General features: G+C 47.3%; 1 protein-coding gene across 1 annotated transcript in view; it reads left to right on the forward strand.

Annotated features, from left to right (window-relative positions):
• Positions 1-25489, forward strand: part of LOC127645132 (fibroblast growth factor 11-like) — a 145284-nt gene that overhangs the window by 93942 nt on the left and 25853 nt on the right. The window contains exon 2 of the mRNA XM_052128654.1: positions 16806-16916. Within this exon, the coding sequence (XP_051984614.1) occupies positions 16806-16916 (111 nt within the window). The remainder of the gene's footprint in view (positions 1-16805; positions 16917-25489) is intronic.

Raw genomic sequence — 25489 nt, forward strand, 5'->3', positions numbered from 1 at the left:
GTATACTCTGACTGAAAGAAAGCATACGAGTTCTCTTACGAGAGGTTCTCTCGTATTGCGTAAGCTAGCTTACGCTACGGGAAAGATTAATCTTTTCTGAGATATTGAAGCCAAAAAATTATCCTTAATTTTGTATCATTTGTCAACGCAGTGCAGCAACTGCAGACCTTGAGCGGGCTAGCTAGCGAGCTCATTGGTTGTTCTGCGGCAACTGCTGCAGCCTATAGACTAACTTGGGTGAACTCGCGTCCAATGAGAGGCATCCGCGCGCTTACTGCATCAAAGCCCGCCAAAATGGCCGTGGCTAGAGTGCATATAAGCGTAGTTCGTAGGCTGGAACCCTGATTTTCATCTCTTCAGCGAAGCTCTTCGCATCTCTGAACTGGAAGCCGCGTCGCCGTTCGAGGGGCATCTAGCAAGCTTGGACAGCGCTCGAAGAAGCCGGCCGTCTCCGCCACCTTCAGCCATCCTGCGAGCTACGCCATCCGGCGACGTATCCTTTTTTAGAGCAAGCTAGTTCTTAACGAACTTCACAAAAGAGTAACGAGCGTCTTTTTGCGCTTGCGCTTCATGCCGCGCCCCTCTCAGCGCCGGAGACCGCCACATCATCTGCGCTCTCTGCCTGGGACTGGGGCATGCAGAGCTCGCCCTCGCTGAAGGCGGATGCGACCTCTGCGAGGAGCTTCCGATGCCGACCCTGCGGGCTCGACTCGAAGCGCTCAGAACCGAAGTCGCCGCGCCGCCTTCCGTTCCGCCGCGCAGGAAAAAGCGCCGCTCCCAAAGGCTGCCAGAACCGGTGATAGAAGCGACTGCCTCGCCGGAGCCTCTCCCTCGAGCATCGCTCTCACCCTCCCCGCCCCCCGGGACATGCAGTTGCCGACCAGCGGCCGCACTGCTGCCATCTCGGAGGACGAGGCGGAGGATAAGGTCTGTTCCATCATGGCTTCGGACAGCGAGGAGTGGTCAGGCTCCCACGCCTCCTCCTCGGCCCTGGAATCCAGTAGGACCCGCGCCGGAGTCGAAGGGGAACTAACACGCCTCCTCACACAGGCCGTCGACCGCCTCGGGCTCGAGTGGTCACCGCCCCCTGAGCAGGCTCCCAACAGACTCGACGGCTGCTTTCTTCAGAGCCGTCGCCGCACAACACCCGCGGCCCGGGCCGCTCCCTTCCTGCCGGAACTCCACACTCAAGGGCTACTCCTCCATCCCCCTGGTCGAGGATTCGGTAGCAGCACACCTTTGCCCGCCCTCCGCGAGATGGCAGTCTAAGCCAGTGCTCCCGTCTAAGGCCTGCAGAGCGACTTCTGCCTATGTTGGCCGCGCCTATTCCGCCGCCGGCCAAGCCGCATCTGCTCTGCACTCCATGGCCGTCTTACAGATCCTCCAAGCGGACCTTCTTCGGGAGTGGGATGAGAAAGGCAGGCACCCAGAGGCTGTTACAGATCTAAGAAGCGCGACGGACCTCGCCCTTCGCGCCACCAAAGCTGCAGCCCAAGCTCTAGGGAAGTGCATGGCCTCGCTGACTGTGACCGAGAGACATCTGTGGCTAACGCTAGCCGACATGGGAGAAGCAGAGCGCTCCACGTTCCTCAACGCACCGCTCTCTCCGACCGGTCTCTTCGGCTCCGCGGTGAGTGGCATTGTTGACCTGTTTTTCAGAAGTCCAGAAAGCCACCCAAGCCATGAACCTCTTCCTGCCATGTCGCGCTAGCTCCTCTGCAGGCCGCCCAGGTGACCAGCCTCCTGCATGAGCCTCTTCACAGCGCCCAGCTCAACAAAGTCAGACTTCTCAGCGTCGACAGGGCGGCCGCCCTCGATCGCGCTCATACAGCCGCCGCAGACCGCCGCCCCCCGCGGGCCTCGGTCTAAGGTTGCGCTGAAACCTGAGTAACCGAAGTCCTCCTAGCCTTGTTGAAAAAACGACGGCTCAGTCCCGCCGCGGCCGGACCACCGTCAAAGCTTCAGCCCCTGTCAGTCCCCTCTCTCAGGCTACTACAGTGGTGGATTCAGCAGCCAACAAGCCGGTGATACTGCCCGCTTGCCTGCACTCAAACGCCATTTTCACGGCGACCCAAAGAAATCTTGTAAAGAGCAAACATGCCTTATGTGTAGAAAATGTGCCCACAATCCAGTGTTCACCCCTACACACAAGCATTACACTTCCCGTGTTCCTATCAGAGCCCACTCACATAAAGCGGACACAGCCCGCTCGAGTGTTAGAGTCAATAAGCGTGCCCACGAATCCGTCGCGCGCTCCTTCTCTGGCAGCTCTGTCACACGACCAGCCTTATGTGTAGAAAATGTGCCCACAATCCAGTGTTCACCTCTACACACAAGCATTACACTTCCCGTGTCCCGATCAGAGCCCACTCACATAAAGCGGACACAACCCGCTCGAGTGTTAGAGTCAATAAGCGGCTCACGCAATACGTCGCGTGCGCCCATTCTCTGCCCGCTCTGTCACACGGCCAGCAAACACTTCTCTGTATGTAAGTCCCGTGCCCGTGACTATGCTCGCAGCATCACTTAACAGATGTGACTCTTTCCCCATTCACCTCAATCGGAAGTCACTCACAGAACAGCCTGTCCCTGCTGTCTGCGAGCAGTCATGCATAAGCACAGTAAGCGCGCTCACACATTCTGTTCAGCGCGCTGTGTGCGGCAATCAGGGCGATTTGGCCATTCACCCTCTAGCGTTACGCTTCAAAGCGTGGGAAGCTATCCCAGGGATAACTTCAGAGCGCGGCTCGAAACTATTGTGAACACAGAAGCAACCTGCATGCTTCGTTCAGAAATAGCAAACCTTCTGTGCAAAAGGGCCATAGAGAAAGTGCCGCCTTCGCTGAGCGAGTCGGGGTTTTACAGCCGTTATTTTATTGTTCCCAAGAAAGACGGCAGCCTCAGACCAATATTAGATCTCAGGGGTTTGAACAAGGTGCTTGCAAAAAGACCGTTCAAAATGCATACAATCAGGAAACTCCTCGCGCATACGCGCCAGGGGGACTGGTTTATCTCTCTCGATCTGAAAGATGCCTACTTTCAGATTCAGATAAATCCCCATCACAGGCCATTCTTGAGAGTCGCCTTCGACGGCCAGGTTTATCAATACACCGTCCTTCCGTTCGGCCTGTCTTTAGCACCCCGTACTTTCACGAAGTGCATGGATGCGGCGCTCGCACCCCTACGGAGTCAGGGCTTGCGAATTCTGAACTATTTGGACAACTGGCTGATTATGGCACAGTCATATACGGAGCTTCTGTCTCACAGAACAGTTCTCCTCAGCCATCTGAACAGTTTGGGTCTTGCAGTCAATTGGACCAAGAGCTCACTACAGCCCAGTCAGGCAATTTCCTTCCTTGGAATAGAACTAGACTCCGTGACAATGACGGCTCACTTATCTACACAGCGCGCGCGCCGTGTTCAGCGACTAGCCCCGTCCTTTCAGATGAACAGCCTCACGCCTCTGAAAAAATTTCAGAGAGTGCTAGGTTACATGGCCTCAGCCGCAGCAGTACTTCAGCTGGGATTACTGTGCATGCGCCCGCTTCAGCATTGGCTAAACACCCAGCGTCTCGCCAGGCTTGGGCCACAGGCCGCCAGCCGATCAAGGTGACTCAGACCTGTATTTCAGCTCTGCAGCCCTGGACAGTGGCCGAATGGTATCAGCGGGGAGTGACGATGGGAGCTGTATCTCGCCGAAAAGTCATCTCGACAGGCGGCGTCCAACACGGGTTGGGGCGCGGTCTGCGAGGGCTTTCCGGTTTTTGGCCTATGGTCAGTTCAGGAAAAGCTCCTTCACATAAATTGTCTGGAAATGTTAGCGGTCGAGTACGCGCTTGTGCGCTTTCTCCCGGTCATTCAGGGTCACCACGTCCTGGTCCGTTCGGACAACAGATCTGTGGTATCCTACCTAAACCGTCAGGGCGGTGTCAGATCCAGGAACCTCTTCCATCTGACGAAACGCATACTGAGTTGGTCCCAGTGCCACCTGCGCTCGCTGAGGGCGACGCACGTGCCAGGCCACCTGAACAACAGCCCAGACAGACTGTCCAGAGACAATATTTCTCCAGGGGAATGGTCCCTGCACGCTCAAACAGTCCAGAAGTTATGGCGCATATTCGGCAGAGCAGAGATAGACCTCTTGCGTCAGAAGAGAACTCTCACTGCCCAATATTTTTCTCAAAAAGCGAGGACACGCTGGCCCAGGACTGGCCCAACCGCCCGCTTTACGCCTTCCCTCCCGTCTCGCTATTGCCACAGGTAATGCAGAGGATCAGGGAAACGCGTCACTCGGTGCTCCTCATAGCCCCGCTTTGAGAGAATCAGACATGGTTCCCGGAGCTTACGCAGCTGTCACTGACAGCGCCGTGGCCCATCCCAGTGAGAGCAGATCTTCTCTCTCAAGCTCGCGGCACAATCTGGCATCCCCACCCAGAGCGCTGGGCGCTGCACGCGTGGGTGATCAACGACTACCCGTCGCTCTGCCAGAAGGGGTAATAAACACCATCATACACGCTAGAGCCTCTTCCACGAGAAGACTCTATGCGTCAAAATGGTCTGTGTTTTCAAAATGGTGCACCGACAGAGACCTGGACCCACGAACATGTGGGGTGTCTTCGCTGCTCGTGTTTTTACAAGAGCTGCTGGATAAGGGCAGATCCCCATCCACGCTCAAAGTGTATGTGGCGGCCGTCGCGGCGTTCGCTGAACCCCTGCACGGCCAGTCACTGGGAAAAAATGAGCTGGTCATCCGCTTCCTCTAGGGAGCTAGAAGGATGAACCCCCCGCACCCCCATCGGTTCCTATCTGGGATCTTTCTATAGTTCTCGAAACTATGAAAGCCCCCCCTTTCGAACCGCTTCAATCCGTGGATTTGAAATACCTTTCACTCAAAACCGTTTTTCTGACTGCCCTGTCATCAGTCAAACGTGTGGGAGACCTTCAAGCGCTGTCTGTCAGCGCTGCATGTCTTGAGTTTGGACCAAGTGTCTCCAAGGTCATTTTAAAGCCTAGACACGGCTATGTTCCCAAGGTGATCGGTACTCTTTTCAGAGCACAGGTCATTTCCCTATCGGCGCTGCCAGCATCCGATAGCGAACGCGACGCCAATCTCCTTTGCCCAGTCAGAGCACTGAGATTGTATACTGCGCGCTCCGCCTCTTTCAGACGCTCTGAGCAGCTTTTCGTTTCGTTCGGAGGGCGCACCAAAGGTCTCGCCGCCTCGAAACAGACACTGTCTAGATGGATAGTGGACGCTATTGCTGCCGCATACGCGTCAAAAGACCTACCCATGCCCGTTGGGCATTAGGGCTCACTCCACTAGAGGCATGGCCTCATCGTGGGCATGGTCCAGCGGGATTTCCATTCACGACATATGTGTGGCAGCGGGCTCTAGCTTCCCCCTCCACCTTTGTCAGATTTTACAATCTGGAAGTGCCCGCCCTGCAGGCAAAACTACTAGCAGTTTAATACGCTACAGCTCCCCTGGTGAGCTGCACTGATGGGACTCATTCCACACAGACCGGCACCGCCGCTCTGTCGTTCCCTTCCCACTATGTGCTTATGTATTACACACACACTGGCCCGCACTCTTGCCGGCCAAATATTATTTCCCCACTAACAAGGGCTCCCCCGGGTCCCCCCACCCCCGGGGCTCATGCAGTGGATGCTTGGCGCGCACGGCGTTGACAATGGGTTCCCGTAGCATAAGCTAGCTTACGCAATACGAGAGAACCTCTCGTAAGAGAACGAATCGGTTACTTAACGTAACCTCGGTTCTCTCTAGATGAGGGAACGAGTATTGCGTAGCCGGCCGTGCTCGCGCCATGAGCGACTTTCGCTTCATTCAATGAAAACCAGGGTTCCAGCCTACGAACTACGCTTATATGCACTCTAGCCACGCCCATTTTGGCGGGCTTTGATGCAGTAAGCGCGCGGACGCCTCTCATTGGACGCGAGTTCGCCCAAGTTAGTCTATAGGCTGCAGCAGTTGCCGCAGAGCAACCAATGAGCTCGCTAGCTAGCCCGCTCAAGGTCTGCAGTTGCTGCACTGCGTTGACAAATGATACAAAATTAAGGATAATTTTTTGGCTTCAATATCTCAGAAAAGGTTAATCTTTCCCGTAGCGTAAGCTAGCTTACGCAATACTCGTTCCCTCATCTAGAGAGAACCGAGGTTACATTAGGTAACCGATTCGTTATTACTGGCATTTTAATGTTAAACTTTTGGAAGACAAACATTTTTGTGAGAATTTTAGAAAGTGCCTTTATGAAAGTATTATTCATTGGTGAGAAGTTGGTAAAGTGCACATAAGAGGTGTCTGTCAACAATATACATCTCAATTCTCTTTAGTTTTGAAAAAGACATTAGAGAGGTTGGAAAAAGAGATCATGGACATTGAAAAGAACATGAATGATAATGTTGTTATGAATCTACAAGAACTGTGGACTGAAAAAAAAATCAGCTGAGCTCTTTTTTAAATGAAAAAGTTAAAGGAGCTCTTGTAAGAAGTTGTTTTTTTAACAATAAGAGACATGGATGGACCTTCTTCTTATTTGTTTAACTTGGAGCGAAAAGCAGGACAAGAAGAACAGATGTTCATTTTAAAAGATAACAATGGACATAACACTTCAGACCCGGTAGTGATGTGCAAACTTGCTGTGGATTTTATTGTAGTTTATATGCTGCTGACAGCTCAGATGAACAGTGTAGAAATCAATTGCTACAAGATCTTCCTGTGTTAACAGTCGAACACAAGCAATCTTTAGAGACTGAACTCACTTTTGAAGAGGTTACTGCTGTTGTTATGGGACTCTCCTCTGGACGTACTCCTGGATTTTGGATTACCTCCCAAATTTTATACAAGTTTTTGGAATGGTATTGGACGTGATTATTTTGAGGTACTCCAAAAATGCATCAATGAAGGAATTCTTCCTTTGAGTTGTCAGCGGGCAGTTTTAACGCTACTCCCAAAAAAAGGTGACTTAACTCTCTTGAATTTTAGGCTCTGATTACAAATTGTTTTCTAAATGTTTGGCCAATAGGGTAAATGGAGTATTGGATACAATTATACATAAAGATCAGTCATATAAAAAATGTATCCATAATAGATCATTTACATTTGGTATGAGATATTTTTAATTTAGCCTCTTATATAGGGCTGGGTATCAAGTTCGATACATTTTAGCCACCGACCGGAACAATTTTATTTCCAAAATAAAACTGTTGTATGCTGGGGCCACATGTATGATTAAAATAGCTGGTGGCCTCAGTATTCCTGTAAAAGTCAACAAAGGCATTAGGCAAGGTTGTCCTATTTCAGGTCAAATTTACAGTATAGCCATTGAGACTTTGCTGTGTAGATTGAGAGGACAGCTAACAGGTTTACAGCTCAATACATTGGATTTGAAGTGCCTTATCAAGCTCTCTGCATATGCAGATGATGTCACGGTTTTAATTAGAAGTCTTAGTGATGTTCAATGTTTGAAAAATGCTCTGTGGTATGGTCAAGATTTTATTAGTCCATCACTACCTGGTGGTTTGCAGTGGGGGAGAGCGGGTTTTAAATATCTAGGGGTATCTTTAGGGACCGATGAATATAGAAAAAATTATTGGGAGGGTCTAGTGGAAAAAGTGTGTGCTCTGTTGTCTCACTGGAAATGGTTGCTATCTCAGCTGTTCTACAGGGGGAGAATCTTGGTCTGTAAATACCTGGTTGCACCATCTCTGTGGCACAAAATGATGGTTCTAGAGCCTCCGGAGGACCTAGTAAGAAGAATTCAACTGCACCTGGTGGACTTCTGCTGGTCAAGTCAGCACTGGTTGAAGACACCATTGCTCTATCTGTCAATACAACAAGGAGGACAGGGGCTAATCGACATTAGATCCAAAGTCAGAGCTTTTAGAGTCCAGGTGGTTCAGAAACCCCTATATGGGAAGGATGTAAGATGGGCTGGGGTAGCCTGTGTCCTCCTGAAGAGAGCGGGCAACATGGGATTTGACTGCCACTTGTTTCTTATGGATACCGAAAAACTAGACCTGACAAGACTGACATTTTTCTCTAGATCAATGTTAAAATCATGCACATTTTTCAGTTTCTCTCGGAAGCCAAATGGTGTGAAAGGACTATGGCTGAGAGAAGAACTGCTGTTTTTTTAAATTCTATACTGGATTTAGATTAGAAATATTACCAAAATTGGACCTTTTGTTTCTGAGGAAGGATGGATTTCTGCTGAGAACTTGGCTTCAAAACTGGGCATAAGATCAGTCTGGGTGGCAGAGAGACGGTTGACTCAAATTTATGAGTTTTTTCCACCACACTATAGACTGTCTTTAGAGACACCTGTTGGAGAGGAATAGACTTCTGTCTTCCCAGAGTTGAATTTCTCACCTGATATTTGAAATTCACAAGAAATGGAGAATGGTTTGCTTTCTTTTAATACACATAAGCGGGGGTATTTTAGAAATGCTGAAAAGAAAGCTATTTATGTATTGTGTGTAAAGGTGTCACATCATCTTCAGAGTGTGAGAGAATCTAAATGGCAGGAGATCTTTGGGTCAAGCGCTTCCCCTTAAGGCTGCTGGAGGACCTTGTACAAACCTCCTATTGAGAAAAGAACTGGAGACCTGCAGTGGAGGATTGTGCATAGTATAATAGCCACAAACAGACACAGGGCACACCTTGATCCACAGGTCGGGGAGGGTTGTCCTTTTAGTGGAGTACAAGAAACAGTCTTTCACTTATTTATTTATTTATTCTTGAACAAGACAAATTAACAAGACATAGGAGCTTATACAAGCAAGAGACCAATGACACACACACACACACACACACACACACACACACACACACATATATATAATATATATATATATATATATATATATATATATATATATATATATATATATATACACACATAAAAAACAAAAACAAACAAACACAATTATAGATGTATAGATATAGTACTGTCTACAGGTACTGTGATAAATTTAAGGAATAGGTTAATTTAAATTCAAAATACTAGTACTAATAATAATAACAATAATAATAGTAGTAGTAGTGATTATAATAATAATAATAATAATAATAATAATAATAATAATAAGATCATCTCAGCTTTATTAAATTTTAGACCAGTCAATAAAATGATTGCCGATATACGAAAATCTCTAGGTCTGGGAGCCACTCCACTACCGCCGGCGAGCACATCCAACAGACCACCCCGACACAGACACCTGGTCTGGTTGTGACCTGGCAGATGACCAAAAATAATTGTTTTGTTGCCCATTTTAGATTGCAATCTAAAAAGGGCAACCACTTTCACTTTCACTTATTTTTTAATTGTGTGAGATTACAGCCAATATTTTATAAAATAGAAGAGTGGTGTCAAACCCTGGGGTAAGTTTTTACACCTGCAAGGTTTATTTATGGGCCCAAGTATAGCAGAAGTAGAAAGGTGTAACCCGCACACACAAACACAAGACGAGACAGTCACAATGTCGGAGAAAACTGCTTTATTCCAACAAAGCAGGCAACAGTACAAAAACAGGGCAAATCCTGTAAAGAATGGTCAGGGTGAGCGTTAAATCGAAGCCGGGGAATCAAGATAGGGTAAAGGGGCAAATCCAGGAGAGAGTGGTCAACGAGAGCGTAGGGGGTCAAAGCCGGGGTAATCAGAATAAGAATAACAAGTGGGAGCAAAAGACAGGGGATCAAGGGGAGCTGGCAATCTAAGAGGTGAACGAGAGGAGGTCAAAACTAGATGAGACTAGCGGGGGGCAAAGACACGGGAAACTAAATACAATAACCAACCACCGTGAGATGAAAGGGTAGTGATATATATAGGGGCGAGTGCAGGTGTAAACCATGACAGGTGATGAGATGAGTGCAGGTGAAACTAATGTGCAGGAGTGCAGATGACGCGAGTGCAGGTGGTCATAATGTTCTGAGGGATTGGAAACGCGTGAGAAACTCGAGGAAGGGAGATTGCCTATGAGCATGTGAGCGAGTAGAAGCAAAGTGGGCGTGAGGGCTCGAGCGAGCAAAAAGAGCGTGCGAGCTCGAGGGGGCGGAAAGAGCGTGGGAGCTCGAGGGGGCGGAACGAGCGTGGAAGCTCGAGGGGGCGGAGCGAGGGAGCGGGGTTTGTGACATTACTCCCCCCTCTAAAACGGACGGCTCCTGACGGCCACGCTCGGTTGCGAGGAAGTGGTGCTGGATGAACCCAACAAACAAAAAACCCTGAACAGACAACCCACAAAACACACAAACAAATTTGAGGGCAGTCCAAGGGGCACAGAGGGAAATGAGACAGTCCATGGGGTCAATGGGCAGTATCAAGGCAAGGTCTGGGGGAACATAGCAGACAGGCAGGTGGTCGGGAGATCTAGGGGGCAGCCGTAGGGCAGAGACAGGGTCAGGGGGTCTGGAAGGCGACTGTAGGACAGGGACTGGGTCCGGGGGTCTGGAAGGTGACCACCGGACAGGAATAGGGTCCGGAGGCCAGGGAAGAGGCCACAGGACAGGGAGAGGTTCAGGAAGTCCGGGCTGAGACGTGAAAGGCGGTGCCGTCAGAGGCGGCACTGTAGGCGGCTCTGGAGGTGGGGTTCTGGAAGGCTCTGGAGGTGGAGCTGAAGGAGGCTTTGGGGCGAAGGCCTGAAAGGCTCTGGAGGTGGAGCTGAAGGAGGCTTTAGGGGGGAAGGCCTGGAAGGCTCAGGAGGTGGCGCCGTGGGAGGTCCCCGAGGCGACGACCTGGCAGGCTCTGTAGTCTCGGGGGGTAGAGCCGTAGGAGGCCTGAGAGGTGGAGCCATAGAAAGCTCTGGAGTCTTTGGGAGCAGAGCCGTGAGGGGCTCGGGAGGTGGAGCCGTGGGAGGCTTGGGAGGTGGAGCCGTAGGAGGCTCGAGAGGCGGAGCCCTAGGAAGCTCTGGAGTCTCTGGGAGTAGAGCCGTGAGAGGCTCGGGGAAAAAGGTCGTGGAAGACTCGAGAGGCTCTAGAGGTGGGGCCCTGGAAGGCTCGAGAGGCTCGAGGGGGGGAGCCATGAAAGACTCAAGAGACGGAGCCCCGAGAGGCTCGGGAGGAGGAGGAGCCCTGGAAGACTCGAGAGACGAAGCCCTGAGAGGCTTGGAAGGGGGTGCAGCCCTGAAAGACTCGAGAGGAGAAGCCCTGAGAGGCTTGAGGGGAGGAGGAGTCCTGAGAGACTCGAGAGGGGAAGCCCTGAGAGGCTCGAGAGGAGGAGCCCTGGGAGGCTTGGGAGGAGGAGCCTTGGAAGGCTCGAGAAGAGGAGCCCTGGGAGGCTTGGGAGGAGGAGCCTTGAAAGACTCGGGAGGAGAAGCCCTGAGAGGCGGCACTCTGGGAGGCTCAAGAGACTTGAAAGGCAGAACCCTGGGGGGCTTGGGAGGTAGAGCTTTGGGAGGCTTGAGAGGAGCCCTGGGAGGCTTGGGAGGAGGAGCCTTGGGAGACTCGAGAGGCGGAAGCTGCGAGGGCTCTGAGGGGCGAGCAGAGGCTGGCAGAGCCGTGGAAGACTCTGGGGGTGGAGCAGAACCCGGCAGAGCCGTGGAAGACTCTGGGGGCGGAGCAGAACCCGGCAGAGCCGTGGAAGACTCTGGGGGCGGAGCAGAACCCGGCAGAGCCGTGGAAGACTCTGGGGGCGGAGCAGAACCCGGCAGAGCCGTGGAAGACTCTGGGGGCGGAGCAGAACCCTGGGGGGCTTGGGAGATAGAGCTCTGGGAGGCTCGAGAGGAGGAGCCTTAGGAGGCTCGAGAGGAAGAGCCCTGGGAGGCTTGAGAGGAGCCCTGGGAGGCTTGGGAGGAGGAGCCTTGGAAGGCTCGAGAAGAGGAGCCCTGGGAGGCTTGGGAGGAGGAGCCTTGAAAGACTCGGGAGGAGAAGCCCTGAGAGGCGGCGCTCTGGGAGGCTCGAGAGACTTGAAAGGCAGATCCCTGGGGGGCTTGGGAGGTAGAGCTCTGGGAGGCTCGAGTGGAGGAGCCTTAGGAGGCTCGAGAGGAAGAGCCCTGGGAGGCTTGAGAGTAGCCCTGGGAGGCTTGGGAGGAGGAGCCTTGGGAGACTCGAGAGGCGGAGGCCGCGAGGGCTCTGAGGGGCGAGCAGAGGCCGGCAGAGCCGTGAAAGACTCTGAGGGCGGAGCAGAACCCGGCAGAGCCGTGGAAGACTCTGAGGGAACCTCTGCGGTCTTGAGCACAAGACGAGACTGGGGAGAAGGGGCCCTCTTCCTTCTCTTGCGTCCTCGGCCAACAGGGGACGGGGCCATGGGGACGGTCGAGGCTACAGGCGCTGGCTCGCCGACCGTTGCGGGTATGGGCTCTGGCTCGTTGGCCGTGGTGGGCATGGGCGCTGGCTCGTTGGCCGTGGCGGGCATGGGCGCTGGCTCGTTGGCCGTGGCAGGCATGGGCGCTGACTCTCTGGCCGTGGCAGGCATGGCCGTTGACTCGCTGGCCGTGCCAGGCTTCGAGACTGGGGCCGTGACAGGCTTCGGGACTGGGGCCGTGACAGGCCTCGGGACTGGGGCCGTGTCAGGCTTCGGGACTAGGGCCATGACAGGCTTCGGGACTAGGGCCGTGACAGGCTTCGGGACTGGGGCCGTGACAGGCTTCGGGGCTAGGGCCGTGTAAGGCTTCGGGGCTAGGGCCATGTCAGGCTTCGGGACTAGGGCCGTGTAAGGCTTCAAGACGGGGGCCGTGGTAGGCTTCAAGACGGGGGCCGTGGTAGGCTTCAAGACGGGGGCCGTGGTATGGAACGCTGGTTCAGTTTCTGCCTCCCCCACAGTAAACGAGGAACCAGCGTACAGTAGGGCGAGGTCAATAAACTGAGCCAGGTTGAGAGAGCAGCGACCACCAGGCATGAATGATGAGGCTGGCTCATTCAGTCCAAATTGAAAAATGTCTTTCAGAGCAACCTCATCAAAATTCACCTGGTATGCCAGGGCACAAAAATCCATAATATAAGCCTCCAAGGGTTGGCTCCCCTGGCGCAAACCCAAGAGTCGGGCCGCTGGCTCCATAATGTCAAGGACGGGGTTATGAGTTACATAACCACTGCCTTGCACGGAAAACCCTTGGTTCAGCGTCCGATGAGCCATAAAACCTCTCCGGGGATGGAGAGCATACGGCGCCAGCGGATGCGTGGAAAGCATCAACGGGCTCAGGGGCAGACACAGGTGAAACAGGGTGAAAAATTTCAGACATAGAACATACCTGCTGCCCCTGGGCCATGAGCTCTTGGTCAAGTTTCCACACTGTAGCTCCTCGGCTGAATGTGACATGTTCCTCCGCTCTAGTGAGCTGCGCTGAATCCTCAGCTGACGCATTGTGACTGTCTTCGGTGAGGTTGGTTATTTTGTAACCCGCACACACAAACACAAGACGAGACAGTCACAATAGTCGGAGAAAACTGCTTTATTCCAACAAAGCAGGCAACAGTACAAAAACAGGGCAAATCCAGTGAAGAATGGTCAGGGTGAGCGTTAAATCGAAGCCGGGGAATCAAGATAGGGTAAAGGGGCAAATCCAGGAGAGAGTGGTCAACGAGAGCGTAGGGGGTCAAAGCCGGGTAATCAGAATAAGAATAACAAGTGGGAGCAAAAGACAGGGGAACAAGGGAGCTGGCAAGCTAAGAGGTGAACGAGAGGAGGTCAAAACTAGACGAGACTAGCGGGGGCAAAGACACGGAAACTAAATACAATAACCAACCACCGTGAGACGAAAGGGTAGTGATATATATAGGGGCGAGTGCAGGTGTAAACCATGACAGGTGATGAGACGAGTGCAGGTGAAACTAATGTGCAGGAGTGCAGATGACGCGAGTGCAGGTGGTCATAATGTTCTGCGGGATTGGAAACGCGTGAGAAACTCGAGGAAGGGAGATTGCCTACGAGCATGTGAGCGAGTAGGAGCAAAGTGGGCGTGAGGGCTCGAGCGAGCAAAAAGAGCGTGCGAGCTCGAGGGGGCGGAACGAGCGTGGAAGCTCGAGGGGGCGGAGCGAGGGAGCGGGGTTCGTGACAAAAGGAGAGTCATATTTTATTAAACTCTTTATTTGGGCAAGCAAAGATGGCTATATAAGAATGAATCAGTGGGAGAGGTATGGCGAATATGAAAACTTTGTGTACTGTACTGTTAATATGTATTTCGCACACGACAAGGCAAAAAGAAAACAGCGTGACCTGTGAAACGGTCCTTAATATAGGTCATGGCGGCAGCTTCTTCATCTCTGTCCGGGCATCTATCTCAGTAATAATGCAAATTACAACATGTGGTGTAATTAAAACATCTTTATTTATTATCTCCTGATTAAACGGCATTAACAATAGTAGCAACCATAGAGTCCAGAAACATGTGCTCTTTCTCTGCTTTCCTTTCATCTCTTATATTAAATAATGACAATAAATCAATAACCCAAAATGTCAAATTGCACCTATGGGTTATCAGTTTGTCTTAGGTTTGACACTAAGCATTATTTTTTTAAATGTTATCTTTATATATAGAATATTTTGTAAGCCTATATATTTTTTTTTTTTAAGTTTTGTACATATATAAAAAAAACTAGGCAGAGTGATTTTACTGGGGAGAAGAAAATGTAATTAATAGTAATAGTGTGCTGAAAGCTTACATATAGCCAGTTATGACAGAGATCCAATCCAATCAGGTGACAAGAAGATCGGTGATCGGCTGTAAAAATCCTGATCGGAGCATCCCTAAAAGTCAATTGTCAGTCTCTCTCTCTCTCTCTCTCTCTCTCTCTCTCTCTCTCTCTCTCTGTGTCTCTCTCTCTCAATCTTTCCCAGAATGATTTATGGCAGTGTTGCAGCCAGACTTTTGTTAAGATCTGTAGAGCCTGAAGGCTTTATTGATGGTTTGTGTGAAGTATGAGAGTCTTCCTCTTTTATTTAGCCTTTTATTGTCTCACAATAAAATAACCATGTCATAACTTCTGCCCACTGCTCTCTTGTTCTCCCTCTGTAGCACTTGTTCACTTTTCTCTCTCCTTTGGGAAAGTAACAACTCCATTTCCAGCTGATTGGTTGATGTATGGCATTATTCACAGAGATGCAAAACCACATAACTCACCCTGAAGGGGCTTATAGGAGAGATAGAAAGAAAGTGAAAAACATAAAGTGAGAGCTAGACAAAGAGATGGGGAGAAAGGAGATCTCTAACCAGGTGATGTCCCCTGTGGGCCAGTTTGTCTGTGGAACTTTTGCTGAAGGCTGGGCTCTTGGCAGGCTGGCATCCCAGAGTGCACACTCTCAAATTAACATCAATATCACCCATCAGGAGTGCCCTTCACACTCCCGGTCCCCGCAGACAGAAGACAGAAAGAGCTTGTGTTTCGCTGGTGTTCTGTGGGTGGCTTTCAAAGCGTGTCGTGGCAGCAGTACTAAAGAGGCTGACAGAGATGGATCTGTGGGGATTTTACTACATGACTCAAATCAACCCAGTCGGAGGAGAACGTGCTGTTTCACAGCGGAATATGAGCTTTATTATCTGTTTGCCTGCTCTTTGCTAGTGTATGCTTTGTGGAGCCTTTCATACTCAAGCACACACACTTCCTACCTGCTTATGAGAGAAGTGATTTGTCTGTGGACTGTGGTGGTGGCAGCCAGACAGTGTGCCATGTCGCTGAATGTTAAAACTGTAGTTTGGCCCCTCAGGGCCTCACCTTCAGAACTGATCAATGGATGACAGCAAATCCAGGCAGAGAGAGAGAAATTTCTGCAGTGTTTTACATAAAGTGATGTAGAGAGAAAGGGACACTCACAAAAAGCACGACTGTGTGAAAAAGAGCACAAAAGATAACGGCATGAAGAAAACATATAAGAGATTCATATATACTGTATACAATTTGTAGGTCTAGGAAAGTAGCCCTTTGTTCTCACTCCTATTCAAGGATTCTGTAGGCTTTCTCAAAATGCTGACACATCTACCAGTACAATAGACACTTCACTTGTCAACTGTGCTTTTTATGGGATTCCTTAATATTTCATGTGCTTCCTGTGTTTGCACTTAAGATCCACCTCACAAAACCTGTGGGTTATTTTTAGTTGAAGTTTGTCTGAAAGCATTGTTAGACCACACACACACACACACACACACACACACACACACACACACACACACACTCCATAGACATAATGATTTTTATACTGTACACACTATAGATTCTATCCCCTAACTTCAGCCCTACCCCTAAACCTAACTGTCACAAAAAAACTTTCTGCATTTTAATTAATTCATTTTCAATAAAACATAGTTTAGTATGTTTTGTAGTTATTTGAATTTTGGTGACACAAGAAATGTCCTCATAAACCACATTTATAGCATAATACCCTTGTAATTACCAGTTTGTAACTTTAAAAAAGTCCTCGTAAACCACTTAAACCTGCCCCCCCCCACACACACACACACAAGAGGACAGCATAAATTATATTCTGTTCCCATCATTACAACATCGCAGTCCATTTTCCGACAGAAACAACTTCTCATCTCCCTAATGTGCTTTGCAAACACAGGATGATTGTATTTTTGTTTGTTACGGCTGACATTGTGCAAGTCTTTTAAGTTAAGTTGTGTCATTAAATAGGTTTAGCTGGTTTGTGTTGGTAAGTGAATTTGTTTGGGTTTCAGTAATTTTTTTATCCAACTGCCCTGGTGTTACATCTTGTACATATGCTGCTGTACACTGGCATATACTGTACATACTTCATGATGCATTTAGACATGTACAGTACATACATGTTAACTTCTCAGCATACATAGAGACTGCATATGTAATGAGATGCACTCACTTTTTCTCCCTCAGAGCCTCAGTTGAAAGGTATCGTCACACGTCTGTACTGTCGACATGGATTCTACCTGCAGATGTTACCCGACGGCACCCTGGATGGCACAAAGGACGAAAGCAGCTCCTTCTGTAAGTACATTTGTGTGTTTGTAGATTGTTGGGTGTCTTTGAGGATACGCATGTATTAAAGGAACGGTTTTTCAAAAATGAAAAATCTCTCATTATTTACTCATACACATGCCTTCTCAGATGTAAGAAACATTCTCCTAAGATATTTAGAAGAATATATCAGCTATTTAGGTCCATACAATGTACTGTAAGTGAATAGTGACCAAAACTTTGAAGTCACAGAAAGCACATAAAGGCAGCATAAAAGTAACCATACGACTCCAGTGGTTTTAGTCCAGGTCTTCTAAAGCGATCTATTCGGTTTTGGGTGAGAACAAACCATGTTATAACTCCTTTTTTACTATAAATATTGGCATTAGCATGATCATGATTTCAAGCTTGATTACACAAAGTTGATTACGCGAAGTATAATCATGATCGTGCCTAGATCACTGCAATGGCAAGATACACAGTGAAAAATTAGTAGGTCCGTTCTCACCCAAAACCAATTGGATCGCTTCTAAAGACATAGATTTAACCCCTGGAGTTGTATGGAGCTTTAGAGTTCTGTCCAGTATTAACATGTATTGAATGCACTTAGTATACTATAATGTAGTATATACATTATACTGTTGATATATTATTTGAAGTGAATTGAGAATTATTTATAGATTAGGACTATTTATTTTTATAATAAACTACCATATTATACCATTTCATATGTTAATAATACTACCATAATGATGTAGAAATGCTTTACAATTCAAATAAAATAAAATTGCTTTTTTTCACTTGACAGTAATAAGAGTTTTATTTTATTTATTTTATTTTTTTTTGTTTTGTTGTTTTTGTGCATTACAGTAATAGGGGGGAATGGTGGTCTTTCAAATAATGTCAAAATGCAAAAATGGGCTTAATTTTTTTTATCCAAATTGTATGCTATTCTTTTTTTCTGAACAGCTTTCTTGAGATTCACTCAATAAGTTGGTATCCACAACAGTTTCCAAAGTGTTAAGTTCATAATTTAAGTCCTTATGTACAGTATATACTCTTCTGCAATACTCAGCACTCTTCTCATAAATTACATCTTCCCCTCATGAGACACAATTTTTAGCATGGCAAAATGGATGAACATTAATGTCTTTTTAATCTGAGAAGTAATAAACAAAACAAAACATTCAAATCCCAAAAGGTTTTTTGTTTTTCAAAATTTTACTGCAGGCATCTCAAGAACCTTCCCAAGATGTTATGTCAGTTGATAAAAGTTTTTTGTAAGTGTTTCCATCCATAAATCTTGCATAAAAGTAATTTAACAGTGAGATGCTGTCTGATTCGTAGAGAATGAGGTGTGTGTGTTGTAAGTGTGTGTTCTCTGTACTGGATTTGACAGGGGAACCTTCGAAAAACAGCTGTGTGGTTGATGCACGAGACAGTGTGAAAGTTAAATAACTCAAAATTCTAAATTCACGGTGCTTTTTTTTAAGGTTTTAAAGGTTAAAGAGTAAAACAGAGTCACGTGATGCCATGCGAGGTGCAGACGTGTGAGCGACGAGCTCTGCGCACTTTGCTGGTTTTTAATTATTTTTGTGTTATAATCCGGTGAAATTTTATGCTCACAAATTGCCTGCTAAATATTTGCTCTTTGTAGTTTGGAGTTTGTAGTTTGGAGTTTGATTTTCTTCTGTTATGTAATTTTGCCTCAAAAAATGTGTGTAGACGCCTCGGGCTTGACGGCAAAGTTGTCATGGGGATTCATGTAGGTGTACCATGGACTCTTTGAGTTTAGAGGGATCGACGCCGGTTGGCACTGTCGTGCGCAGGGTGAATGCGCATGTTTTTTTTTCTGTTTGTTTTGTTCTGGGTAAGTTCTGGTTTTATTGTTGCACTAATGTTGAAATGTGGACTTTATAATTTTGTTTTGACTCAATTTATTCTTTATATTAAATCAAAATGTCCAATGTTAATATGAGTGTATTTTCTCTCTCCACATTAAATATGAATGGGTTGGGGCACCCCATAAAAAGAAGGAAGGTTATTTATTTTCTGAAATGTAAGAAATATGGTATTGTGTTTCTTCAAGAAACTCCTCTTTGCTCACAGAAAGCTGGAAAATTTGGGAAGATATGGGGTGGACATGTTTTCTTTAGTGCTGGCTCAAGTAAGAGCAGAGGAGTTATTATACTGATAAATAAACATCTACAATTCAAATTTCTCAAACAGATTAATGATAAATTGGGAAGAGCCATTATGGTTTTAGCTGAAATTCAGTGGCAAAGTCTGATTTTGGCTAATATTTACACACCTAATGCTGATGATCAGGGCTTTTTCTAGATCTTGAAGGGATGTTGCAAACCATTGACACCCCTCATGATATAATATTGGGAGGAGACATTAATCTATTGATCGACTATTTAATCCTTGATCATAGAGAAGCAAAAGTGTGCAAGCCCCCTAGAGCAACTGTGACACCACAGGATGTATAGAAATCTTGGTCTTACAGATATTTGGAAACTTTTGAACCCATTTTAGGTTTAGAGTTTTTGCCATACACAGAGAAAAAGAAATCATATAGTTGGCACTTTAATGTATCCCTTTTGCAAAATCCTGATTTTCAACAAATGTTAAAGGCTGAAATCAATATTTATATGGAGACCAACTGGTCCTCAGTATCCTCTGTGGGCGTGGCTTGGGAGGCACTTAAGGCGGTTCTTAGGGTTCTGACCATACAGTATGCTTCATTCATCAAAAATTCCAAAGCACAAGAACTTGTGGAGTTAGAAGGAAATATTAAATGTGCCGAGGCAGAGCTGAAGCGCTGAATGTCGTCTGATGGCCTCAGAGAATTGACCCGATTGAAATACAGATATAATACTATTTTGTCGCAGAAGGTGGAGTTTTGGTTATTCAGGGCAAGACAGTCATACTTTGAGTCGGGGGACAAAGCAGGAAAACTTTTGGCCAGATATATAAAACTTTATATATATATATATATATATATATATATATATATATATAAAGTCTTTTTCTACCATTTCCTCAGTGAAATCTGCTGGTGGTGAAATATTTAATATTAATAATGTTTTTAAAGAATTCTATCTTGATCTTTATAATTCCATGTTTTCATCTACTGATGAAGATATTAGAAAATTCGTGGAACCATTAGAACTGCCTAAATTGATGACTGAGCAAAAAACGTCTCTTGATTCTAAGGTCATTAAGGCTTTACCTCCCGGCAAGGCTCTGGGGCCAGATGATTTTGCTGCTGAACTTTTTAGATTTTGTGCTAAAGAATTGGCTCCACTTTTGATAGAAGTTTATATGGAAACATGAAAGAATGGAAATCAGCCTGGATCAGTCTGATTCTTAAAATGGACACAGATCCAAGTGAGTGTAAACGTTACCGTCCAATTTCCCTGATACAGCTAGATGTAAAAATTGTGTCAAAAATTCTGGCTAACCAATTGAGTAAAGTTGTTACTTCTCTTATACATATAGATCAGGTGGGGTTTATTCAGGGCTGCAGCTCTTCTGATAACATTAGGCGTTTCATCAATATCATGTGGTCAGTGGCGAATGATCAGACTCCGGTCACTGCCATCTCACTTGACACCGAAAATGCATATGATATGGTAGAAAGGGATTATCTTTTTTAAATTTTGGAAACATATGAGTTCGTAAATACTTCTATTTTCTACTTTATAGCCTACTTTATAGACACCCTGTAGTGGCGGTACAAATAAATTGATTAATTTCAGATTATTTTGCTCTGGATAGTGCCTCCCGGCAGGGTTGACCTCTTTCCCCATTATTATTTTGTCTTGCCCTGGAACCATTAGCAGTCACAATAAGAAAGGAGGATGATTTTCCATGGGTGATGGCGGGAGGTCTGGCGCATATGCTTTTGCTTTATCAAATAAAATAAAATCACTTTATTGTCACACTACTGTAAGTATTTGGATAATTTATTCCCAGCAAATTTATTTGATTTAATCAGAGTTGATTTGACACTTTAATAAAAAGGTTTTCAAACGATTTGGGCAGGTGGGCATTATAACATTTATATATGATTGAGACTCGAAGGGCCAGGGTGGAGCCGATGGCAGAGAGGACCAAGGCAGTGCTTGTAAGGGGCAATTTAAAATTCTGCATCGTTTTTATTGGACTCCCTCTAGATTGCATAGGCTTGGTCTTAAAGACACACTCACCTTCTGGTGACTGCTCTCTCCCTCTCTATCACAAACACAGTGAGTGCGCAGGGAGAGAGGAGAGAAGCAAAGCAAAGATGGTGAGAATTCAACTGATATGCTAGGTTTAAATATTTTTAATGACCAGTCCTCACTCAGAATGTATGACATGTAGAGTATGTGTAGGTATAGAGAGCATGTCAATATGAAAACAGGCAAATCCTGTATTTTAATCAATTTAGAAATCCCAGCCTGGATTTAAGATGGGGGGGTTTAGGTTATATATTATATATAATAATAATTCACTTTATATTAAAGGAATTTCCCCATTTACATAAAATGTGTGGCTGGGTTGGCGGGTGGTTGGGAGTGTTCACAAGCTAAGCTGACATATCTCTGCTGCACACAGCTCTCCCTCTCTCTTTCTCTGTCTGTCTTTCTCTGTCGATCTTTCTTTGACTGAGGTCAGATTATAGAGGTGTGCCCTCTCATTAGCAGTGGTCTCGGTGAGAATGCTCTTTATGCACCACACTGCAGCATATGCTAATTCGTCCAAAAAAGGCCAAATCAGCAAAGAAAGAGAATAAATAATTAACATGGTCTGATTCATATCTGGAACATCTCTGTTATAATGGTCTGCCAATCCAGCATTGAATGATCAAACAGTTTACCAAACATCACCCCATTTATACGCTCTTATCAATCCCGATAGACTCAGATAAAATGGCTTTTGAAGCATTAGCCCTGCATTCCTGAAAATCAACAGTATTACTGAATAAAATGAAAAATGGCATGACAAGCGAAAGTTGAAAATCAGGAAAATGACACATTCAGCTCAAGTGCACAATGGTGCTCTAGTTCTTGGAGTTAAGATTTTGTGTACTTTGACAAATGGATACTTTAAGTTACACAGCAAATTTATGGCTTTATTTATCTATACTTCTTGTGACGTACCCTTTTGAAATGGTGAAGTAAGAAAAAAAAAAAAAACAGCTTTGACCACCATTACGTATAAATTGGTACTCTCTGTGACTAATTATACAAATATTCATTGCAGGAGCCTAATTTATACAAAGCAATGGCAATATGATTTATTAAAGGTTAAAACAGACTGGATGTTGAGATTATAATTCACTTCATCATGCTTATAATTCACTTTGTTTGCCGAGTAAAGGGAGTAACATAAGAAGAAAGCTTTTCTGATATATTTTTAGATGTCAACAAAGCAACTATGCCAGTTACCAACTTTGGTGTCATGCTCATAGCTCGCAATGGTTTTCTCTGCTTCTTCAACATGACAACTGACACTCATTGTGTGCACAGAAGTTTTGTTTGGAATACATGTATTAAACATGTAAGCAACATGTATTATTGGATTGCAAAATTTAGGGTACAAACAGCTTTGCAATTGGATTGATTTTTATTTTGCATTGATGAAAATCACTGCATGTATAAATATTCTGTTGGCATAGACCATGTCTGTGTGTTTAAGGGAAAGTTAATTTGGTGTAGAGAGAAAAATTCAGGGGTGGTAATACCATAGCATTGGTGGGATGGTAACACAGAGGGATGCTGATTCAGTTCCAGGTGTGAGCTATGAACTATTTTTACATTTTAGCAAGTTTCCAAAAAAATTAACTGTCATGGTTAAAGTTCTGTCTTAAACAAACCATTTCTTCTACATCATCCAAAAAACAAAAAACATGCAATGTAACGTCTAGGTTACGGATGTAAACTCCATTCCCTGATGGAGGGAACGAGACGTTGTGTCGAAGAAGCGACACTAGGGGTCTCTCTTGAGCGCCGAATATGCCTCTGATCTATGAAAAAAGGCATTCCTATGCATACCTCGCCCCTGGACATACAGGTAAAACAGCGGGCAAATACGTGGAGTTCATTCAGGAATTTTCTGAGGAGCCGGAAATAGTCCAGCCACTACAGTGGCTTGGCTCAGCGACGTGGCCGGGAGGACACAACGTCTCGTTCCCTCCATCAGGGAACAGAGGTTACATCCATAACCTAGACGTTCCCCGTCTGTAGCTCACTTCGACGTTGTGTCGAAGAAGCGACACTAGGGGTCCAATTCAAATCACGCCATGCGCTGAGCAGTGTACGTGTACTGCTGACACAAGAGCGGGCGTGTTTCTTATGTGCAAAGGCGACCAATTGTGTCAGACTGCACGTACCCTTCTCCAATGCCCCATAAAAAGTAGTCGGAATCCTTTAGGTTACCCTAAGAAGGGGAACAATGCGACGCTTGCCGAGCCTAGCCGGGCCTCTTTTCTTTCTATGTTTCCCTCATAGAGCAAAACGGCTGGGGCCTTTACACGTATTCGTTGGAAAACAAATTTCCAGTTGGAAAAAGACCCTGCGGAGACCACACCTGCCCAGGAACGGGGAGGTAAGTGGCGAAATACGTCACATGGGCCACTCAGGTCACATGTGGAAAAAATGGCACGGTGGTAGATCCAGCCTCAAGGAGGGGGGAGTTGCTACAGCACGGTGACTGGAGGGCAGCTGGAACTGCCTAAGGGAGACGCGGGTCCACTCGCAAGGGGACCTGAGAAAACACAGGACGATACTGACTCACCCCTGAGATTGTAAAATCTCGCAAAGGTATTAGGTGTTGCCCAACCCGCTGCTCTACATATGTCTGCCAGGGAGGTGCCCCTGGCCAGTGCCCACAAGGATGCAACACTCCTTGTTGAGTGTGCTTGGACCCGCAAGGGGGGGCATGGCCTGGGTGTGATAGGCCAATGAAATGGCGTCCACCACCCAGTGGGAAAGCCTCTGTTTGTAGACAATATTCCCTTTCCGCTGTCCACCAAAGCAGACAAAGAGCTGCTCAGAACGTCTAAAGCTAAAGCTGAAGGGCGTGGTAGGAACCTTGGGCACGTAGCCCGGTCGCGGTCTTAGGATCACATTTGTGTCTGCCGGACCAAACTCCAGGCAAGTGTCGCTAACAGAGAACGCTTGCAGGTCCCCGACCCTCTTGATGGAGGCGAGCGTGATCAGCAGGGCAGTCTTTAGAAAGAGGGTCCTGAGTCCAACTGATTCTAGCGGCTCGAAGGGGGGTCTCTGGAGGACCACTGAGAGATCCCAGGAGGGGAACAGGCTTGGCCGGGAAGGATTTAACCTCCGGGTGCCTCTTAGGAACCTGATGATTAAGTCGCGGAGCCCCCAGGAACCAGTCATCCAACCGCGATGGCTGTGGGTAGGACCGAGCAAACATATCGGACATCTGCGCATCAGCCTCAGCCTGGGCCCGAAGGCGGCAGCCCATGGGAGTCCTCAGTGTCAGAGGCCGCGCTCTCCGATGCAGTGGCAAGCTCATCCACCTCGAGCTCTAGAGGATAGGCAGGCTGGCTGTGAGTCAATGAGCATGCCGGGAGGCGGGTGGTCCGAGGGGGCGTACCCAGTGGAGCTGCACCCGCTGCCGTCCCCAGATCGCCTCCATAGCCAGCTGCACAGTCTTCAATCCCGTGGGAAGAAGGAGCAATGTGGGGGGCGGCTGGAGTGGCGTGCTTTCTATTGAAAGCGAGCCACTACCGCAAAGTTGCCATGGTCATGCTCTCGTAGTGAGAACATGAACCATCCACAAACGCTGCCTCTGTGTGATCGCAATCCAGACACACGAGACAATGCCTGTGGACGAAGCAGAGAGCACTCTACCGCATCCAGGAACTACGTGAGGGCGGAAGGGCATCTTTACAAAGACGCATCCTGAAAAGGACGTTTCATGCCTGCTGCGTTTTGCTCTTTTAGAGAAAATAACTCTTTTAGAGAAATCACTCTTTTAAGTTTCTTTGCGCTTTGCCGTGCAGAGAATGGAGAAAACCGCTGTAATGCCCCGTAGGATCAAACAGCAGGCACAGCGTCAGAGGAAACAGGAACAGGTGTGTGACTCGCAGCTGACTGCAACACAACCATTGGCTCTGAAGAAAATTTCTGAATAACTCGACATATTTGCCCGTGTGGCAGCGGGGGCGTGGTCAAGCGCCCGTCCGGGAGAGAGAAGCGGTAAGGGCGCTCACACCTGGGCCAAATTATGTCTAACACCTGTCTCTAATTGCAGTAGAGTGAGGAGAGCGGTTAAAATGCCAGCAGCCACAGAGGAGGGGAGAGTGACCGACAAGCAGACCCAGTGTTTTGCCATTTATATGTAGTGTCTGTAAAATAGTGTGAAGAAGATAATTAAAAGCTTACCGTATCCTGAAGACCTGTTTCCTGTTGTCCTTGCAGAGAGAGAGTTGTACACTGGTGCGAAACCCAGGAACAAAGATTATTAGGAACACCTGTCTTCCAAGGATGGAACAGAATCAGCCCGTAGAGTCCTCCCAGCTGGCGGAAGTCCTCCAGTCCTCAGCTACACTCCATCAGAGCCACCAACAATCCCTGCTTGAGCTCCGG

The sequence above is a fragment of the Xyrauchen texanus genome, chromosome 1, assembly GCF_025860055.1.
Source record: "Xyrauchen texanus isolate HMW12.3.18 chromosome 1, RBS_HiC_50CHRs, whole genome shotgun sequence".
NCBI classification, from domain to species: Eukaryota; Metazoa; Chordata; class Actinopteri; order Cypriniformes; family Catostomidae; genus Xyrauchen; species Xyrauchen texanus.